General features: G+C 39.7%; 1 protein-coding gene across 1 annotated transcript in view; it reads right to left on the bottom strand.

Annotated features, from left to right (window-relative positions):
• Nucleotides 1–3,116: 3,116 nt before the first annotated feature.
• setbp1 (SET binding protein 1) overlaps nucleotides 3,117–22,434 on the bottom strand; it is a 97,660-nt gene continuing 78,342 nt past the window's right edge. Inside the window, exons 3-4 of the mRNA XM_067438160.1 lie at nucleotides 11,757–15,087; nucleotides 3,117–6,745 (exon numbers count right to left, since the gene is read on the bottom strand). Coding sequence (XP_067294261.1) covers nucleotides 6,237–6,745; nucleotides 11,757–15,087 — 3,840 coding nt within the window. The 3' untranslated portion in view covers nucleotides 3,117–6,236. The remainder of the gene's footprint in view (nucleotides 6,746–11,756; nucleotides 15,088–22,434) is intronic.

Here is a 22,434-nt window from a genome sequence, read left to right on the forward strand (position 1 = left end):
TCAATGGGGCAAATATGCTTGTATCGGAGTTTGTAGATGGGAAGGAAGGAGGCGGGAACCGCCGAACGTTCAACAACTTTATTATAAATAATAAACAAAACGAAAGTAACACGGGGAAAACCCTCACGGGCGACTGCCCGCACACACATAATAAACCATAAACAAACCATAAAATAAACTCCAGGCCTAGTCCTCTCTCGTCTTCCACGCTCCACCATTTATACTCCAATCACTTTGCCGTGAGCCGAGACCGGTGTGGCGGCGATAAAAATATATACAAATAACGTTACACATAATGTTATTGATGGCCAACGGACCTTTTCACTGACGTAATGACGCAATGACGTGCACTTGCTAGCCTGTTCCATTTACGTGTTCTCCGAATGATAAAGAGGATCCTCGCCTAGCCTCTGAAGGAAGTGACTTGGAAGGATCAGTCCTTCCAAGGAAGCATCCTTGACATTGAGAAACACCTAATGTCATCTGAATCATGAATCAATACGCTGATTCATTACCGTTTGAATCTTTATTTGAGGATTGAACACAAACGCGGAAGAGAAGACAATGCTGAATAAAGTCGTAGTTTTTGCTATTTTTGGACCAAAATGCATTTTCGAAGCTTCAAGAGATTATTAACTATGTCACATATGGACTACTTTGATGATGTTTTTATTCCCTTTCTGGACATGGACAGTATGTGCACACTTCCATACGCTCTCGGACTAAATATAACATATCTTAAACTGTGTTCTGAAGATGAATGGAGGTCTTACGAGTGTGGAACAACATTAGGGGTCATGAGTCATTAATGACATCAATTTCATTTTTCATTTTTAAGTCCCGAATATAAAGAAAGAATGAAACGGTCTCTTCTTCACTCAAATTGTTGTTTTCTGTAATGTTTGCCTATGTTGTCCATCATCAGCCCGCGAACAACCTGACCCGTCCTTCAATGCGGAATTTTACTCACGATTGCTTATCAAATCTAAATTCAATGTGGGATTCGCAAAACGCTTGCTCTGAAAGATGCGTCAGTAACCGGTTTATTTGGACCAGCTTGCTCCTCCGAATCACAACCTGTAAGTATGAAAAATTATGTGAGTTTATGTTCTACCAGGTGTTTAAATGCTTCATCATTGGACTCGTGCTCAGATTGGCTGAGGACTGAGGAAGGTTTTAGAGACTGATTCATCCGACGGCTCATTTGAGAATTGTTGAAAAATGTGATATGGAATGTTTATTATGAGAAAATAAAAGTAAAAAAAAAAAATTGTATTACCTTTGATGCATGTAAACCTGTTGTAGGAGACAGGGCACTTTAACAAAAGTGGTGCTCACTGTGCTCCGGAGCAGTGTTTTATAACCCAGAGTAAAAACCCCAATTCTAAAAGTGCAATACGTGCGTTACGCGCAGTGTGAAAAGCCCAATAAATAATATTTTATGAAAAATACAGTAAAATTACGGCAGACCATGGGAAAATGTGAAACTAAATACATTTATGTTGGAAAAGATAGGAAGATATGAAGATGTTTTTTGATGTCAACTCAGTAGCAACTGTATGGTAGGCTTCTAAAGCATACGTCAGGGGAAAATGTATGTGCTCCTTTTAACAGAAGCAAAAAGAAATGCTGAAAAAGACAGACGTCTAGAAAAGCAAACTGATTTATTGGAAAATGCATTAGAATACAGATAACACAACAGAATGCATGTAATGTCCTGCCTGCAATTAGGGAGGGACATGAGGTGCTAACCTCTGATAAAGAATTTAAAAGGGTATTTCATCAGTTTTATTCCAAATTATACACATCAGATTCCAGTTATATTCAGAAGTATTATATTACCCATTTTATCTTCTGATGAAAGAAATTCATTGCACTGATAAATCAAGAAGTCAGAGCTAAGATAATGTCAGGAATCAGGAAAATCACTTGGCTCCGGTGGTTTTTCAGGTTAAAAATAGTTTGGAGGCATCAGTTCACATTGGAAAAAGAAACTGTGGTAATACTTTACAATAAGGTCTCATTAGTTAACATAATGTAACATGAACTAACCATGAGCAACACATTTGTTACTGTATCAGTTCATCTTTGTAAACGTTACTTAATAAAAATTCAGCTGTTCATGGTTTGTTCATGTTAGTTCACCGTGCATTAAATAATGTTACCAAGATTTTAATAAAGTATTAGTAAATGTTGAAATGAAAATAAACAAATAATAATAAATGCTTTTAAAAGTGCAGTTCATTATTAGTTCATGTTAAGTCTAATAAACCTTATTGTAAAGTGTTACCGAAACACGTTTTAGTATAGTTTTACAAATTACCAAGGCCACCTCAGAAGGCATCTCATTTTTTTATGAAAGGTGTATGAGGTATGAGTACAGGGACTGTGAGAATCTGATTTGGCTGAGATCCTAACAGTGATATAATGACACATGGAATAGTTCTGTCTAACAGTGGGAGGTACAGTATATGAATGAAAGCAAGAGGTAAACTGATCCAGTATAAGGGTTTACATCAGTATTACTACACACAAGTAACACTTTATAATTATTATTATTTTTACAATAATAAATGCTGGAAGTGTAAACTAGAATCTGACACATATATCCATGATTTTGGGGAATGAACAAAGATTTGTTTATTTTGGGAAATGGTGTTGAAATATCTTTTGGAGACCTCCCACTTTCAACAAGGGTGTGTCAAGTCAAGTTTAGTGTGTTTTTTAGGAAATAAAATAAAATTCTTCAGGTTAATAACAATGACTTATTTTTGATTACTGTAGGGTACTGTAAATCTCAGCAGCATGACAGACACAAGATTCTGGAAAGATGTACAATCTCCTACAATTACCTTGTAGGACAAATGTTCACAAAAAATCACAAAAAAAATTCTAAGACCAACTATAATAGAGCCATGTCTGTTGTATTCAGGATTCTTTGATGGATACGAAGTCAAAAAGAACAGCATTTATATATATATAGATAATGTAACTGTAAACATCTACTTGAACTTTTTACATTCGTGTACATTCTGTTGAAGGTGTAAAATATTCCAGAATAAATATAAATCAGTATGGCTAAATGTCAAGAACTAAAAAAGGCAAAGACACTGAAGTGAGCGCTCGATAAATTCATTTATTTTATTTTTTTTGCACAATGAATGACATGAACAAGATCAACTGTATTTTAAGTGCTCAATACTGCTCACCGGAGATGGCTGCACAAAATGAGCTTTACAGTAAAAAAAGAAGAAATAAAAAAATAAACCTACGAGATCATGAACGGCAAACATGACCAAACACATGCAAGCGTATATGTATGTACATATGTACAGTGTAGTACTTGTATTTATAAACATGTCTGTATACACAGTTACACAAAACATGAATGTGTATACATACATTCTATGTACAATGCATATGTTTGTGTATATCAGTATTTATTCTTTTCTATATACGTCCATTATTTGCTGCTTTTAATATCCATACAATGTACAAAATGCTTTATGAATTTAAAATCCATTACAAAAAAACATATCAAACAATGTATAAGATTTATTCAATTCGAAATTCTTGACTTCTTCAAAATTTCTATGCATACAATGAAATCGAGCATGCAGATACAGAAATCAAATGATCAAAATGCTCATAACACCATATGTACCAATTCAAATTTAGAGAGCGATAAGAGCTTCTGTTGTGTCCTCGTTAGGAATATTACTTTCGATTAACACTTCACTTGTATTATAACTTCATTAATAGCAATTCAAATGAAAAATACAATACTACATTTGAGCGGATGACATTCTCTCGGTGACCTCGGAAACATTTAAGTCGCTATTGATATTTAGGAGCGGGAACATAAAAAAATACACTTAACTTCACAAGGCACCAATTATCAGCTGGTGGAGAAAATATATCTGGCATTTCAAAAACCAAAGCCGAGCACAATTGAGCTGCCAGGCCTTGTTACCAAAGCCACGTTTGATTAACCTATTATAATCATCTATAATGTTTCAGAAAACTGCTACGGTGTACATTTTGTTTTAAAACATAGCTTTTGGTGCTTAAAGCACTAATAAAAGGTCAACATTTTTGGCAATGTTCGCAGGTGTTTAGCGGAACCAGCGCGAATGGACACGTCCTACAAAAGGTCCAGTACAACTGGCTGAGGCAAATAGCTGCCGGCATATATTATTTCTTTGAGCTTTAATGCACTGCAAGTTATCACGAGGACAGAATGGTTCATAACACCACATGGCATGTTAAGCCACTACATGTGTCCTCCTTCGGACGACCGTGAGTGCAACATAGTGACATGATTCTTAGGCATGATACACGCAGCTATACAGCAACCTACAGATGGTAGACTATTTACAGGGGACAATTTGCTGAACTGGAGATTTGATTAAGGCTGCACTGCATAGAGGCTGATTTTCCTCCTCTAGACAATGACTGGAATTGCAAAAGAAATGATAGTCAGTTTTAGCACTATTCTTATGAACGGTTCAGATTTCAGTAAGACCACTTCATTTAACAGAAAGCTTACAAGAGTCCATGCTAAAAGTTATGTGTCAGTGGATTCACAGCAATAACCTGATGCATAGTAAATAAGCATGTATTCATTTCAAAAACCCTGCGTGGGGTTGGTTATAGAGATATTTTGAGTCTTTAGATGTGCTGCCTGGTCATTGAACTGTATATAATGCATGTATATAGTCAGAATGAAGCCTGTAGCAAGACCTGTGAAAATGTATCGAAATGATGCACACATCACAACCAGGGCAGCAAACTCTATTATGTACATTCTAGACTGATATCTAGCCATTAATTGTTCCCAGTACCTGAACATGTTATGGATTTATAGACAAACATAAGGCACATATATGGAAAAACTAAGAAATCAATAACAAATGGAAAGCTATTCAAATTAGGACCACATTCAAAGCTATTCTGATTCCAAATGTCGCTTATATCGGTGTAACATGTTTCTATAACCACATACGTTTGATTCATTTGTGATGTCCTATGTTCAAGACGATCACCTATATAGTCTTCAGTGTACATTCTGTTTCGTATTTTGCCAAACCAAACGACAGACTAATCGAAAAATAAGCACACCACCACACCATTCAGAGTAATATACACAAGCAGCTCAACTGAAACCAATCTATCCTATGATGCACAACTACACTGAAACTTTGGTCATGTGAATATCTAATACTGACAGGTATATAGACATAATATTGTTTAGTTAACGAGAAGCAGGCACATTCTCAAAGAGTCTCTGGAGAAGGCCATTCAAACAAGAGCCTGTTTTCCAGTCAGATCATGAAAATATCACCCAGATGCTCACTATCACTTAAAGCGAAAAACCAACACTGACACTGTGTAAAACTTCAGCCCACTCAAAGTTGTTCGACAAAACAGAAAGAAAAGAAATAAGTGCTTTGTTGATTTTAAATGCAACCGTAGCATTTTTCCATCGAGCCTGTTGTGAACTACTGGGATGCGTTTTGATGTCCTGTGTCGTCAACAAGCCTTCGATCTGCAGTGATTCCACTTCGTTAAGATTACACGACTAAATACGTTTCTCCATTTGAACAAGCTTTCTACTTCTATTTGGTTAAAACGGAACAAAAACATTTCAAACTTTATATGGTTTTTTGATTTGATATGCGGACAGTATAGGTAGATCTAAAATACTTTGAATTTGAATGTTAGTAGAATATGTTGCTATGTACAGTGAAATGATAGCCTTCAAAACATCACTGAAAAGGGTTTCATCCAAAAGTATTGCCATTAGTTCATGCCTGAAACACACCTGAGCGCAGGCAAGCGTATGTAAGCGTGTGTTACCGGTGAAATCAACCTCTGCCAGAAGATCTGTGCTTTGTGCTTGAGCAAAACAAAAACAAGAAAAAAAAAGAAGAAAAAAAAGTGCACAGTACTGTCATTTAAGTTCATTTGCATGTGCTGGTAGATTATGGCTAGAGCCATAGTTTCAACATCCTCATGGTAATGGGCTTTGGGAGAGTAAAAGTTCAGTTTGTCTCCTTGAGACCAATAAGAAAGTATGTGGTAGAATTGTACAAACTGAAAGTGGAGCTTTTTAGACCACAACCATGATCCAAATTCTCAGCGAATGCCCATTAAAATGTGTCAGTAGAATTCAGATCAAAACAAACCAAAGACCCAAGCACAAGGCTAACTCACAGTGCACTGTCATGACCTCGCTAATGAGAGGTGAGAGCAGCTTCTTCTCTCCTGTACCCTCTCCCTCTGCGGTTTGGACGCTCCGTTTGGAGCTCCGGCTGGACTCTGTGCCAGTGCTTGCCACCCTGCATGAACTGCGGGTTGGTTTGGGATCTGGCCATGTGTACCACTGACTCGATGGCGTCTGTGATGGAGTCGTGATTTGAGAACTCAAGCTGAGCAGGCACCAGACCGGTGTGAAGGTTCCTCTTCCCAGGAAGGTCCACACACTTCTCTAGAACTGGCATCTGACCCAGCAATCCCTCCTCGAGAGAAAGCGGCTGCTTCCTTGGCCTCCCTCGACGTCTCTTCACCATGTTGTTCCCTGTCTTGGCCTGCCTTTGAAGTCTCTTGACTTTCAGAATCTTGTTGACGTGGTCCAGGTTTTTCTTGGTGGTGAGGATTTTGGAGAAGGCACACATTTTCCGCATGTCGCACTGGATCTCCTCCACTTCTTTGCTCTTGTACCTCCTCTTGTAGGAATTGTGGTCTGGAGATGAAAGGACAGAAAACAAAACAAATCAATGAAAATGAAAATGACAAGCAACAGCTTATTCACAACCACTTCCAAAAATATCAGAATTGAATGGCGTTTGTTAACGGTTCTCGCTTCTGGAACGAGAACTAAAATACAATTGAATGTTTTCCACACTACTTGCTCAGTTGGACAGCAACACCGTTACTGAATCAACTACACAAAATATACAGCACAACCAGATTGACTCCTGAACAAATTACTAATGAATGACTTTTATTGATTTAAACAGTAAACTAGAGGTCTTCGTGGAGGAAAGGGTCCCAATCTATTACTTTGGGTCCTAGGTCTGTTTAACATTGTGTGTAATACCAGAGTCGATCGGACACCCAGCCGTGAGTTGAGTCAGTCTGCGCTGTGCGTGTGTTTTGTAACTTGAAACTTTGGGATGAGAAAAGTGAGAGCCGGAAAATAAGGTAGAAAAAACACGGGCGACCCAAGCCATCAGAAACAGAGCGGTCAGAGTTAATGCAAGCGCACGGTGATCATGAGTTTTCCTGTTTCTATTGTGTGCAATAGTAAGTGCAAACAAACTTCAAATCTTAAAGTTTGAGTTTGCAGCCTTGCATGCACACTCTCATTTAAATAACATATTTCAAACAGCAACTGAGATAAACTGTCACATGAATGTTAACTATGACCCTCAAATTGTGTTAAGAAGCTTCAGGTTGCTCCAGCGTGCATGTGCAGTCTGACGGTCTGGCTGCTAACTAGAGGAAAGACGAGTTTTGTTTGCACAACTTATTTATGGACTTGTTAATAGCAATTTACTGTGGAATACATAGTGATCAAGTCCAGTCGAGTCTGTGTCTTTGCGGCCGGGTTCGGGTCCAGCTTTCAAATAATAGATGGGTCCGGCTTCGGTTCCGTGTAGTACATTTATGGCATTTCTCGGTTCTATACGGATCCAGGTCCAGCTTTCAAATAATTGATCCTAGTGGTGTAACGGTACACGCATTCATACCAAGCCGTTTCGGTACAGGGCTTTTGGTTAGGTGCACATCTACCTCAGAAGTCCTGCAGTTTTCACAGCTGTTAGTTCACAAGAAAATAAATACTACTTTTTCAATGAATATATGCACTATATTTAACCTGTTAGTGATGTCTTGATTATTTAATGTTTAAATAAATATGTCATGAAAATGACAGCCACTGTGTATTAATGATTATATTTCAACAATTTTTTTTTAATTAGATAAAGAATTTAATGCAAAAACTGCCGAATGTGAAGGTTATGAGTGTTAAGATAAAATTAAATAGAAACTGAATTTAGGCTAATAGTTAGGGCTCTGTTGTGAACCTTTAATATTAATGTGCAAGTAAGGAGAGTCCTATATAGTTTAATCCATTATCTTAAATTAATTAAATTATAACAACGTTTTTTTTTTAAGGACAGACACTTTTTTCTGTAAACCAGTGTAAGAAAAAAGAAGCAATAAATAAAAAGCAATTTTGTAAAACTGCTGTACCGAGCCTGTACCAAACCATAACTTCAAAACCGTTTTGTGTACCGTTACACCCCTAATAGCTAGGTCCGTGTAGTACATTTATGACATTTCTCGGTTCTACATGGATCCGGGTCCAACTTTCAAATAATAGGTGGCTCAGGTAGGTTTCAGGTAGGTACCTGTGAAGACCTCTACAGCAAGCACAAGTGTGATTTTACAGCAGTACCGATTGGATTTTCATTTGACTATGTGTAGTTAAAGATACACATTTTTTGCCATTGTTTAAAAAAAAAAAACGTAAATGAATGATTAAAATATGCTACCACATTTTTGTTAAGGCCAATTATGAATTTACGCCACCTGTCTTTAAAAAAAAAAAAAAACATTAAAAAGCAATTAAAAGATATTTTGCAAGAACGGTTCTAAAATAATTATAAAATTATCTCATCATTTGGCAATAGGATTGTATTTGTTTTATCTAAATATTTAGTCCCTAAGAGTACTAAAAGAATCATTAATAGAACTATTAAGGAACTGGAATCAATAAGAGGAATCAGAACTGGAATCATTCAATTCTTTACGGTTCCTCTCCCTAGCTATGAGACACTGATTGTGAAAAATGTGCTAGGCCAGTCTGCTAAACATTTGGCCAGTCGTTTGTTATAACATAATTGAATTGCACATCATCTCGCTGACTGAAGCAGTGATATTTCTAAAGTAAACTCAAGACCCCTGAGTGAGTCATGACGTATGCAGCCAGACTGAGAGAGATAAACTTTCTTCTGTGCTTAATGATGTGACAATCCAATGTGTCAACAGTCTAATTTGTATTAGCTGGTGTATAAATATTCCTGTATATACAGATCTGATAGCAATTGATACAGCCAAGCTTGTTGAGTCACGCAGTTTATCATTATCTGCTGTCAGTCTAACAGAGCGAAGCGTTAATAAGCGAACACATGAAAAATGCCCCACGAGAAGAGAGGACTGTGAAGCAACAGCTCACTTAACACTTGACATGTGGATAACTGCATCCATGCACATAATAAGGAAACATCAGGAACCTCCCACTTATCAGTCAATCCGTGAATATAGTCAGTGTTCACATTCACAATGAATAGATGCGTCTGTAAATGTGAGTAATAAACTACGAGGCCTCAGATACATTTGTGATTAATTTACTGCCTCTACACTTCACGTTGGAGCTTTGGAAGGAAGCCCAGACCAGAGGAAATGCTGGGTTTCTGGCAGCCTTGTTTGAAATGAGTTCAGACAGCCTAAAGCTGCCTAAAATGTGTGTTCCACATCTAAGATCTCTCCTGCACTCTTTTCATATCTCTGGAGAGGTCTCTTTTTCTCTTTTCTTGTTGATTGCCACTCCATCTGGTAGGTTTCCATGAAAACAAACAAGAGCTGTAATTGTGGAAGATGTTTGAGATCAGGGATGCTCAATGCCTATGCATCTCCAGGTTTCTCTTAAGACACTCTTAAGAGTGCACCTGTGCAAACACAAAAAGAGGATATACTACTTCTTAATTCTTAATCCAGCTTCGGATCTTCTCATTATAGCATTAAAATGCAATGTGAAGTCAAATAGAAACTACACTTTCTAAACAATCACCAGGGCTTTATTTTGAATGCGAGTTAGAACAAAACAAAACAAAACCGAAAGGGGAAAAAAAAAGAACCATGGGTCACTAACCAGCTGTGCATGGGCTCCTTCAGCCCATTTGGTTTCAATAAAGTAAAATGTGTGCCTGACTAAACATGAGCCCTTCCTTCTCTGGCCTCAGTTTATCACTGGGAAACTTGCATAGTCTTCCCAAGTGCCAACAAATCATTGGACAGAGACATTCATTTTCAAAGGGAGTGTCACAACTCATTTATTCCCTGAAATCTCTACCTGCATCCTGTGCACAATGTTTTCATTAGAGGCAGCAATTTATGGACTTGCCTCACCGCTGTCCCCACAGCTCCGCTCTACACGGTAGTGGAGGCCTACTTCCTGTTGCCATGGTAACCGAATTCCACAGTTCAAAGGTAAATGATTTTAAAAAATACAGTGGTGTAAGATCACATTTTTGCCCTTGCAAATTCTCTAGTCGATTGTCAAGGCAAGCTACACATTTAATACACAAAATCCTTGTTAAGCAAATGTGGGTGCGGGCCTGCTTTAAAACTCATCATGCACTGGCATTAGTAATGGATTTAATAGGGGTTTTCTTGCTTGCAGTGTAAAGAAAGATGAAACGCTATACCAGTACGATCAAAGAGAAAGCCTGTGTGTAATTCCTGTGCTAGCAAATAAGTGGCATTGCGTTTTATGTTAAAGAGGCTTTAGAGAGCTGAAAGATCTGTACATTGTGAGCTTCATCAGAATTTCAATCCATCCCATATGTGCTCACTGATATATGATGAATTACTGTCAAGAGCCTGTCAAAGGGTGATATTTATTTATTATTTAGCCTTTTATATTACCTTATTATTTGTGTAATGTACTTATAAGAGCCCACACACAACAACATGTTATAATATTATTAAATGTAGATAGATTTGTAGCTTTAATTGGGACATAGTAAAGTTAGGCAGCATGATATAATGCGTTTAGGTTTCAAATATGGAAAAAATCTGCTCCAAACAGACTCCCATCGCAATGATTAATGGACTTATTATAAAAAGGTGCTGTCGTCATGCCATGATTTCATAGCAAACAGAATTAATTAATCGTAAATGAGATGTGACCTTAAATGCAAATTTGAGCACATAAAAGCCTAATTTTGCTGCAATTTATTGCAGGATAGCCATAATGCCACTGGAAAAAAATGTGACCGCCATAAAAAAGCAATTCTGTCAAAACATGCTTATCTAAATCTGTGCTTTAAAATCAACACAGATGTACACTTAGGTGGGATGTATGTCATATTTCTCTGTTTAAGTATAACAAACTAGCTCTTTGAAGCATTGAGTTAATTCATGGAGGTGGGTGGTAGCAGGCAGAATGTGAGTCATCCTCATAGTTCCCTCTAGGGGAGTGAAAATGTAATCTAACTGTGCCTTGGGCTTGCAATTCCCCTTCAGTGGAGTAGACTGGATTCATTAAACCTCTGGCTTCTTTCCAGCTCTTTTAACAAGAGGCAAGGTTTTTTATTGCATGTCTGTAGAATATAAATCAAAACGTGTGAATAATATATCTCTAAGAAAAAACCATTGGCAGGCAGGGGCGATAGGGAGGAAAGAGAAATTTGTGAATTATAGTTGTCTCCATCCATGCATTACACTTTGCTTGCCAGATGCACTGAGAACAGAATACAAAGTGCTCAGAAAGCACATTTGTTTCTCTAGATTTTGTACTTAATAGCAGAACATGATTTCACTTGTATCCAACTAATCACTGCTTGGTAAAGAAAAATAATGTTAATTTATAACAAAAAAAATAAGTGAGTCAATATCTTATGGATGGATTATCCAATATCGTATGGATTTGACAATGCATTTCATGGAGACAGATATATTTTTACCTGCTACAGCTGTGTTGGACTGGTACATCTGCTCGGCCCTCTCTTCTCGACCTCCTTGGAAAGACGCCATGCTTCCTTCTCTGTATGCTGCAAAATCCTCCAAGCTATGCCTTCTGATGTGAACGCTAGAATCATCATCCCCTAAGTGCTGCCCCTTGAAGGAGTCCAGCGCCTGGTCCTGGCTGGCTCGCAGGCGCTCGTGTGGTTGTCTAGTGCAGATGTTAAGGAAGTTGTTCAGTGTCTCTCCTCGAGTGCGTTTACAATGCTGAGAGTCAGATAAGGATAATGATGAGAGTGTGTCTACTTCAAAGTAGTTCCTGGAAGCTTTTGGCGAAGCATCTGTGCTTTGCTTGCCTCTTTGCTTGTCCTTCAGTTTGGACAGAGAGTTCTTCTCGAGTCTCTCATTCAAGAGGCTGAGAAAGGCAGGACTCTGGGTTCCACTGAAGAGCCCGCCGAGGTCTTCTCTCTGTGGGATGTACTGATCCTCTTTATGTTTGTACTTGTGCTTGTGCTTGCGTTTGTGGAGACAGACACTTCCCAAACAGCTGCTCGAAGGGTGATGGGACTCGCTCATTCTAGATGAAGGCATCTCATGTGGCATATTCTTCGCTCGATGTCTGCTAGGAGCAGTAAGACTGGAGGACGCACCAGGGTGGAACTTTGGTGGAGGGACTGGTGGCCTCATGAGAGGAGAGGCTGAAGGTCCAAGTGCATGAGATAAGTACAAGGGAGAAGGGTACTGACCATAATAGCCCATGTTTATCATACTTGTGGCAAGAGGCATGGATGTGTAAGGCATCGCGTAGGGTGCATAGTAATTGCCACCAGGCACTGGGCAGCCAAACCCTTGAATAAAAGGCATCTTTGATATTGGCTCGTTTGACTTGGCTGGCCGACCACGCCTCCTCTTTGACTTATCAGAGCTCCTGCGAAGATAGTGCACAGGGTCGTAGGGATAGTATGGCATAGGATAATAGTGGTCAAAGTTGAGACGGAAGATGCTGGGATAGGAATTCTCATGGTAGAATTTGTAGCTGCGGTGAGAGATTCGGAAGACCTGGAATTTGCTAACCAGCTCCTCAAAGTCAGCCATAAACTGCAGGTCATCCTGGCTCTGGAGGGCCTTGCGTTTCCTCCGATGCTTCTGCTTTTTCAGGCTCTCTTGAGCAAAGAAATTTTCCACAGCGACTGCAGTGACACGCTTCTGGTAGTGCCCCCTCACTGCTTTGCTCTTTGCCTCCATGACAGCTGCCTCGGTGGCATCAAAACTGCAAAGATCAAATGAGTATCTCCGACGCGATGCCGGGCCTTTCTCGGTCTGGTCAGATGTGCTGTTGTTGTCGGTGCCAATTCCACTATCACTAGGGATTGTCTCTTCACTGTGGGACTCGCTAATTGGAGACAGGGTGACTTCTTTGATGGACGCCACTTCGGAAAGGTGGGATGGTGAGTTGGCCATTAGTCTTGGGGGAGACAGCTTCCAGTTACTACTGAGCAAGCCCTTATGCGTTTTTGTGGGCAATGCACTGATAGGCTGTAGATTTGGCATTGTCTTCAGGTCATGCTGGCTGGTATCTGTGGTGGCAGAGTGAGCTATCCCACCTGCTGCAGAGTGAGAAGAAAGGGACTGCATGACCCTGGGAGAAGGCATTCCGGCTGTGGATGATGTATTAGAAGGCACTAGAGGGTTCTCGGAGGGACTTGAAATAGGCACCAAGTGCTTATCACTGGCTTTGTGCTCATTTTGCTGGGCCTGAAGATCAATTCTGGGCTTCCTTCCCCGTTTTTTGCCTATGTAAATAGTCCCACGCTTGCTGACATTGATTTGCTTGCCAAAACGGGCCTCGATTGTCGATGCCACGGTCGTCATGGCATTTGAAACCGGAACATTGGACTTCAAGGCAAGATTGCCAGGATTAGAAGTAGACAAAAGTTCATTCAAAATGCTCTGCATCTTGACCAGTTTCATTTTCTTAGTTGCCCTCTTTTTAAGGACACCTTCTTGACCTGATTTCTTCAGTTTTAACTGCTGTGCAGGAGGGGATTTGTTGAAGGCCAACTGCACTAATTTTGACATATTATGCTTCTTCCTTCTTTTTGAAGTGCTGGATGAATCTTGGGTGATAGGGCTAACTGGGCTTGTTGCGGTTCCTTCGTGAATTGTCTCCACAGTAAGTAATGGCTGTTTTTTGGGCCGTCCACGTTTCTTTTTCACAGGAGTAATAACTGTCAAACTGTTTGTGTTTGTGTAGAGTGGGCTGGATGGGGTAATAGGGAAGGCAGAGGGTGGCTCTTCAATGGACAAAGATTGATTCAAGTCTTTATGAGGAGAGGAGCTCTGGGACTTTAAATAAGACCACCTGTCCTTGACCTTTGACAGCCTACACTCTGTTTGCTTGTCGGCATCAATCATTGATCTTGGTCTCCCAGCTGGTGTTTTCCTCTGTCTATTCTGAATCATCTCAACATCATCAGTCATTGTCCCAGCACTGTCTTCCTCGTTCTCTCGTAAGTTTACACCAAATTGTTTTGGTGCAATGAAATCTATTTTCCTTGATATTTTAGGTTTTGTGCTCCCTTGGTCTGTTTTATCAGTTTGCGGTGTGGTTTGTGAATCAGATAAGTTATCTTCAACTACTTTTCTATTTCTTCGCTTTTTACTCAAAGCGTCATCTGTGTGATGGGTGCCACAGCTTAATGTTGTCTTACTCTCAACATCTGTCCTACTGCTCGAATTCTCAGGCCCCTCTGTCTCAAAATCATTTTTATCAGTTTTGTATGGTTGTCTTTCCTTAGTACTATCTTGGTTTTCAGTATCTCTGTCCATCTTTTTCGCCCACTGAAGGCCTATATTATGCGTAGCCGGGGCCTTCATCGGCTCTTTCCTACCATATTTACGTTTGATGTTCCCAAAAACTTGCTCAGTGACTTCCTGCAAGCCTCTGTCTTTGCTAAAAGAGAACAGACTTGAGTCAGCTGGGGGATTCATTACTTTATCAACTGGAGATGATGCTAGTGTGTCAGTGCTTGGGGAAGACATGGCAGATGCAAAGAGACCTCCAGATGAACCGTCTGTGACCTTTTTAACTTGCATTTTGGAGATTAAAGTGTTGGGTTCTGACAAAGGTTTCTTATTGGTGCACGCTGATTCTCTTTTTGATTCTGGTTCTCTCTTGTGTTGATCTTGATACACAACATCTCCAACAGTATCCAACGGCTTTGTCCAGTCAAGGTGGTGAATGTCGTTGCTTTTAGACTCATGCTTTGGTTTTGTGCTCTCCGTCATCATGTTGTCAGTTTTATTCACAAGTTTATAAGGCCTCTCGTATGTCTGAAATCGAAAACAAACAAAAAAACAATTAGAAAATAGACCAATGTTATGTCAAGATAATATTAAGAAATATTTGAAGAGTAAACCTACACATGCTCTTTATTCTCATACACAAAGTATATTGACATAGAAACATTCCCACCTCGAGAGAGAGAGAGAGAGAGAGAGAGAGAGAGAGAGAGAGAGAGAGAGAGAGAGAGAGAGAGAGAGAGAGAGAGAGAGAGAGAGAGAGAGAGAGAGAGAGAGAGAGAGAGAGAAAAACACTAACTAGGAACCTACATGTTGTTACTGATAACAACTAATGTTTTGCTGCCAAGTTCTCAGCTTGTGGGCCACACCTACTGAAAGCATATAATACTGTGCACCATTGTGCAAGCCTTTGAGACTTGTGGTTTGGTCTGTTAGAAATAACGTATTGCAAGATCAGCACTTGATACTAGGATATGTTCTGTAAAGCCATCCTGTTTTCAAAGCCAACAGCTACAGGCGGTAATGAAGTTTAACCACAGTTTTGTTTTTCAGCAGGTCAACTTCCATTTCAGAGCTCTGCAGCTGAGGCTAAGACAGTATATGCTGTGGTTTCAGATTAGTTTACATCTGGGGTCCCAGTGTTTTCAACAGGCTCACAACAGGAAAGAGACCAAAAAAAGACTGAATGCAAAATGTACCTTTAGAAAATACAAATTGTACCTACTTATGTTACTGCATAAAATAGAAGAAAAATAGAGAAAAAAAATGTAATTAAGAATAATTGTACAAAGAGCATTTAAATGCTTAAAACTTAAAGAGCTTTAAAGAAATAAGTTACAATACTTTGGCACTGACATGTCTCCTGGAGTCGTTTTTTTTTTCTTTGGGTCACAGTACAGCAAATGAAATAATTTCTTATATCAACCAAAGAAATGCATGGAAAGACAAATGTGGGAAAAGAGTTAAAGTAAGTTCCCTTGAAAGATGACATCCTGGAGCGATGAAAGGCATGTCTTTAAACAACAGTGAAAGCGATCTGAACTGAGCTGAACTATGAAAAAACCACAGAGAAAAGAAGCTCACAACTACATCTCTTACTAAAATCTTAGTCACTTTAGGTATGAATAACTAATAACTTGGTGCCAAATGTTGTAAGTGGCTTTCTAAGCCATTTCTAAGGTGTTCTGATGTACTAATCCAGGTTAGTTAGTGCCAACCCATTGAGCATGGTGATGTGAGCTCAAACCTTGCACAATTTCCAAACTCTCTCTTTCCCCCTGCATTTCCAAAAATAAAACACAAATCTTTAAAGCACAGATTTATCTGGAGGAAGGAGAACTGCAGTTTAGTTTTCTTTTACATTTATTTCCCTTAAACCCAATTTGTGAACGACAGAAGCTACCTTTGACAAGTTAAATGACCAGAGACAATTATGGAGTCCATTGGCAAACCTTATAATGTTGACCTGCCAACCTCTCACACTATTTGGAAGAGCTTTTTGTTCATCCTGTAATCAGCCAAGAGCAATGCATCACTTAACTCCTAACCAGCTTCTGAAAGAGCCCAGGCAGGCAAGACTTTTATCTGCCGTGCACAGCCCTCACCTAAAATATCCCAGCATGCTTTGGGAAAACTCGCTTAAGTGTCTATGTGTGTTTCAGGAGTCATCCCTCAGCCTAATCCTCTCCAATATCATTCAATCAGTAGTTTTTAATTAAAGGGAAGCAGACATTAATGAGGGATCACTCCTCTGCCAGCCTTGTCCTTTTTATTTCCCCCATCTGTGAGAAACTGCATCACCTTTCAGATTCCTAATCCTGTAATCCTATGAGGAATTTGCGGTCTCCCCCGGCCCACAGGATACAGTCTCCGCTGTTGAATGCCAAGTCTCCTGGCCGCCCTTTAATTTGCCTAAATGGCATTATATTCCCCCCCACAAAAATAAATATATAAATAAAAAAAATCTGAGGGATATGGTGTAACCTCGCCATTGAGGATGTCAAAGCTATTCTACAAACTCACTGGGAAACTCAATATCTGTCATCTTTATCGTTTGCCTGTCATATTCCATTTCTTTGATCAGAATAAAACACTTCCACGTTCTACCACTATTAATGGCACGTAAATAGAGTTACCTTTCAAATAACAAGTGTCAAACCTACAATTCAAGTGAATTAAAATTAGGAGACGGCGTTCGGCAGTCGTACATTACAAATATGCCATTGCTCAGTGTAAATACACCACAGAATATTGTGTCAATGTGTTGACACTGAGTCCCTCACCAGATAATAAAAATCTCTGCCGTCATAAATGACTTATGAGCCCTCTAATGAGCACTTCCTATCTGTTGTAAACAGAGCAGTAGTTCTGGCAGGGCCACTGGGCAGTCTGGTGCAGTAGGCACCAAATCCTGGCGGACACCATTGCACTCAAAGCCCAGAACTGCAGGAGACGAGTCAGTCTCAGACCAGATAAACAGACAGGGAGAAGGCAGCCGAGATTACAGAGTCCCTTGCATAATAATAAGCTAGATTTGGCATCCTCGTGGAGCCCTCGATACCCCCCCACCCCTTCCATTTCTTGCTTGCTCTTGTTGTTCTCTTCATTTTTCCCCTCTCCATCACCGCCATGGTAATTGGCCAGCAAAAACCTCATTGGCCTCTTATGTGTTTGGTAACCATGGGATACTGTGAGTCAGAGCCACCGAAAATAGACAGAAATGCAGAGAGCCAAACATGCAACTTTGCCCGACTGATACCCGGCCAAACTTGCTCTACCCTCCACTAAATCCTGCCTGTCCTGGTGCAAAAGCTCACTGTTTGCCTTTCAGACTGACAGATGAGCAGTCCACGAGTCTGATGCTGGATCAACACAGCTTGGCGTGACTCTGGAAGTTTGGACACATCCAAACTTTGACAAACGATGCAATAACACTCAAACAGCTTGTAGAAGGAGAGCTGCTACACAAATTGCAACCAGCACACCACCACAAGTGCAATATTCGGAGGGGTCATTTCTTTCTTTAATGTCATCCCTAAAAACCCACAAGCTTGTATAGTTCAATTAACATAGCAGGTCAGCTTTGTTTTCGGACCAAACGTCAGTGTGCTAGCCACAGGGCTAATTGGTCAAATTACAGCCTTTGTAACACAGTCTCAGTAACACTTTCTGAATTGGTTAGTGAAAGCCAGTGCTGACTTGTTAGACAGTCCTCATGCCATGGTGGCCATGGGTAATGTGACACCTGGTTGAGGACAACACACACCTGGATAGTGTGTCAATCACCTGATCTGGAAAATCTAGCTCTAGTTACCGGACTGGAGGTACCTTTAAATCCATCCTTGGACAGTCAACATGCGCACTAGTTTGACACAGTGGATTACAAAATGTAATCTGTGCGGAAACATCTGATTATGCTATACATTTTGAAATGATGCCATGTATTTGACTGAAGCACATGCTTGTCACAGATCTAAAAGCTTTAATTATGTTATCAAGAGTGTTTTAAGTGCCTCATAAAAGCTTTGTAATTGTAATAGCAATTTTAATTAAGTCATGATATATCCACAGATCAAATATCATTTTGACATAATGCACTGTATACAAGCAGCCTGTATTAGTTTACAGTGGTTTTTCCCTCACTGTCTCTCAATATGTTGTCAATTGAAGTATAATTAGCTGTTTCTTAGGCTTAAACATGTTAAAGATATATATATAAGTAACGTGACATTTTAGTGCTTAGGCTAAGTGTTAAATTATTATTAATGTACAATTAATTTTTATAACATGCAACCCTTTCTACTTTCATAATGATAGATTTCTTTTTAAATAGGACATTCCAGGGGTGTCCAAACCTGCTCCTGGAGGGCCACTGTCCAGCAGAGTTTAGCTCCAACCCTTATTAAACACCCCTGAAACCAGCTAACCAAGGTCTTCAGACTCACTAGAAACAAAGTGAGCATCTCAATCAGCTCCCTGGTCCAGTAGTCAGGGCACTAATCAGGGAGTCGGCCATTTTAAGGGCAGTCTCAATCCCAGAATCCTTCCTGTGCACTGAAACTTTTGCTCCATAAAAAGCCCCACATGCAAAACCCAGAGTGCATCGATGCCCACTATGTTCCCTTAACAGAAGTTCTGAAGCGCGGGAACTTAAATCACGTGAGCCAACTCACTAAGCGTAACGGCTGATCAAGTCACGCAATACATGTTTTTAAAAATAGAAACCATTATTTAATTTTTTTATTTCAGCATAAACATACATCATTAGACAGGTAATTAACACAATCTAGCTTACATTTATAATTTATTTATGGCTGTAATGTTGCATGTACAGTCAAACCAAAATGTATTCAGACACCTTCAACATTTTTTGCACATTATCACAGTTTATTCACTATAGTTTAGAAAATATGACAAGAACTCAGAGTTAAATTTTTTCAGAACAAATTCATCTGGATGATGTCAGATAACTTTGATAAAAAAGGTATGAAATGGATGATAATCAACCAATCAGATGTTAAATTTAACCACACAAATAGATAATACCAATTTAGGTCAACCAATTACCAAGCAATGCTTCATTTTGTTCAGTATGTGTTGTAAAAGGACGCATTAGCAATTAGAGAAAATTTTAAGCAAAAACTTAAGCAAAATATGGTCAGGTCAAAGTGTCTGAATGGTCCCAATTTTTTAAAATACATTTTACTAGTAGTCCACTACATGAAGAATTTGGGGGGGTTAACAGTTTTTTACTATCATCTCTTACAAAAATAATAGAGCACAAAAATCCTTAGTGTCCCAATGAGCTAGCGTCCTTCACCGTCCTTTCCAGTGTCCAAATTTGTGTACACGACATACTGATTCACAAGCACAAGAGCTAGGGAGCTGATTGAGACTCACCTAAAGCCACTTGAAGGCAAGCCTGCAAACTTAGCCGGAAAAAAAGTGTAAATTTAGCTAAAAACTCCTCCTCAGAGGAGGAGGAGAGGCTTCACTATGCTGAATAAACTACTTTTATGAGGAAATAGCTTATCATTTAATGAATCAACTCCTGCCTGTCCACTAATCTTTAACACACTTGCTCTTAAACATTCAATTTGGATTGGTTTACGACAGAAATAATGCTGTTTTATATGAGAAGTAAAAGACAATTGTGTAGCAGGTATTATTAATTTTAAGACACTTCTCATTCATTTCTACGGTATCCGCCAACCGGGATTGATTCGAAATTCAATGATGTCAAGGCTGTAATATGATTTGTTATCAAGGCACAAGTGATCCAAGTTAGCGGTTACGCTTTCTCCAACGGTAGACCCCTGGACCCTTGTATATCCAAATATTAAAGGTCCCGTTCTTCGCGATTCCATCTTTCAAACTTTAGTTAGTGTGTAATGTTGCTGTTAGAGCATAAATAATCCCTGTAAAATTATAACGCTCAAAGTTCAATGCCAAGCGAGATATTTTATTTAACAGAAGTTCCCTTTCAAAGCCTACAGCGAAAGGCCGGTTTGGACTACAGCAGGAAGTGCAGGGATGTAGTGACGTTACTAGAACCGTTTGTTGACTAACCCTCCGCCCACAAAAACACGCAAAATAGGGGCCGTGGTCTTGTTGCTCTCCCACGTGGAGAAGAGCGCGCATTCAGTGCTTGCATCGCCCCATTATAGTAAGAGGCGGGACCTTTCCGGGCAAAGTGCGCTAAGCTGCTGTCCAATCACAACACGGGAAGCGCTGGCCCAATCAGAACTCGTTACGTGTTTCTGAAGGAGGGACTTCATAGAACAAGGAAATCATCAGGCCGTTTTTAGGACAGAGGAAACAGCGCTGTACAGATAAGTCAATTGTGTGAGAAATACTGTTTTTTTGCATGCGAAACATGAACTCATGTTATATTGCACACTGTAAACATAATCAAAGCTTCGAAAGCACGCGAAGAACGGGACCTTTAAGAACATCTGCAAGAAACTTCCAGGAAAGTGTGTTGGAGCTGGTTAACGCTAAAAACTGCAGGCCATTGACCCCCGAGGAGCGGCATTGGACACCCCAGGGTTATTCAATGAGTCCAAAAATTGTGATATCCATCTTTCTAGAGGTACATACTACAGTTGGCTAAAACAATGGCAAACAACTATTTTGCTATTACAAAAACATATTACAAAAACCCAATTTTTTAATGAATCATTCAAAAACTGACCAAGAACATGTGCATTAAGAAAATAAATTTAATGTTGACTTTAAGGTCACTGTATAGATACGATACTATGAAATCTATAATACAGTACGTCTAATTTCCCTGTATGTAACATAAGGATCTACTGGGATCTACTTCTTTCCCTCCAAAAAATCTTAATTTAGATTGTGACACTCAACGAATGTCTTGTTAGGGAATGGTTTACGTTTAACTTTTGGTTTACGCCACCATGACTCTCTGCTAATACATCAGAATTAGCATGAAAATGAGCTATTTGACAAAAGAAACAATTAGCAGCCATTTCAATTTCGCACTCTCTCAGTCTAATGCTTTTAATGATGAATTAGATTGATTGGAGGAGAGGGTCAAACACAAACGAGCCCTTCTCTCTCATTGGCTACACTGCTGCACTCTCTCATCTCTTAATTTGGCTTTTAATACTATTAGCCTCCGTAATCATGGCAATTGGCTTTAAAGTTCCAGTCACGCTGTGTGTTTGTTGGTGTGAGGAATAATTAATTATGAGCAGTCCCACCAGGCCCTCTGAACTCATCCGCCCTGACTGATTAACAGACCGTAGGCAGCAACGGCGGAGCGCTCAATCTGCCGCTAACATATAAGAGATAAAACTGCCAGCATCGCAGAGATGATAAAAGAAAGTACCCCGACCACCCTCCTCTCCAAGCGTGTCTATCGTTTGCCACGATATCAACGATTGTCAATATGAGAAAGTTCCTTTCTCTTCAAAGAAGACCCATCTGGATGATGGTTGTTCACAGACTAAGATTGAGAGGAAAGATGGGCTCATTCTAAAGCCCATTATAAAACATCAACGGACATGTTAAGCCACGGCTTTAACAATGTATCTGGCACAAACTAAATAGAGCTTCCAGTTTGTAGCATAGACGTTGCATGAATATGTGAACGGATAATGAAACATTTGTGGCGGTTCAGAGGCTGAATAGAGGATAATAAAGGGCAAAGCAGCATTCTGATGCCATCCTGCCCCTGCCATGTGCCAGACGCCAACAACTGAAGAAGCTCAGACTCTAGAAACATCTGTGTCCTTTAATGGTTGCTTTCCAAGCCAATCCAGTACGAACAGCAGCTCAAGTGATAATAAGAAATCCATTGAGTGCCGCTTTACTGGTTTATGGCCATTGTGTGGAGAGGGGCAGAGTCACAGT

The sequence above is a fragment of the Pseudorasbora parva genome, chromosome 3 (genome assembly GCF_024679245.1).
Source record: "Pseudorasbora parva isolate DD20220531a chromosome 3, ASM2467924v1, whole genome shotgun sequence".
NCBI lineage: Eukaryota > Metazoa > Chordata > Actinopteri > Cypriniformes > Gobionidae > Pseudorasbora > Pseudorasbora parva.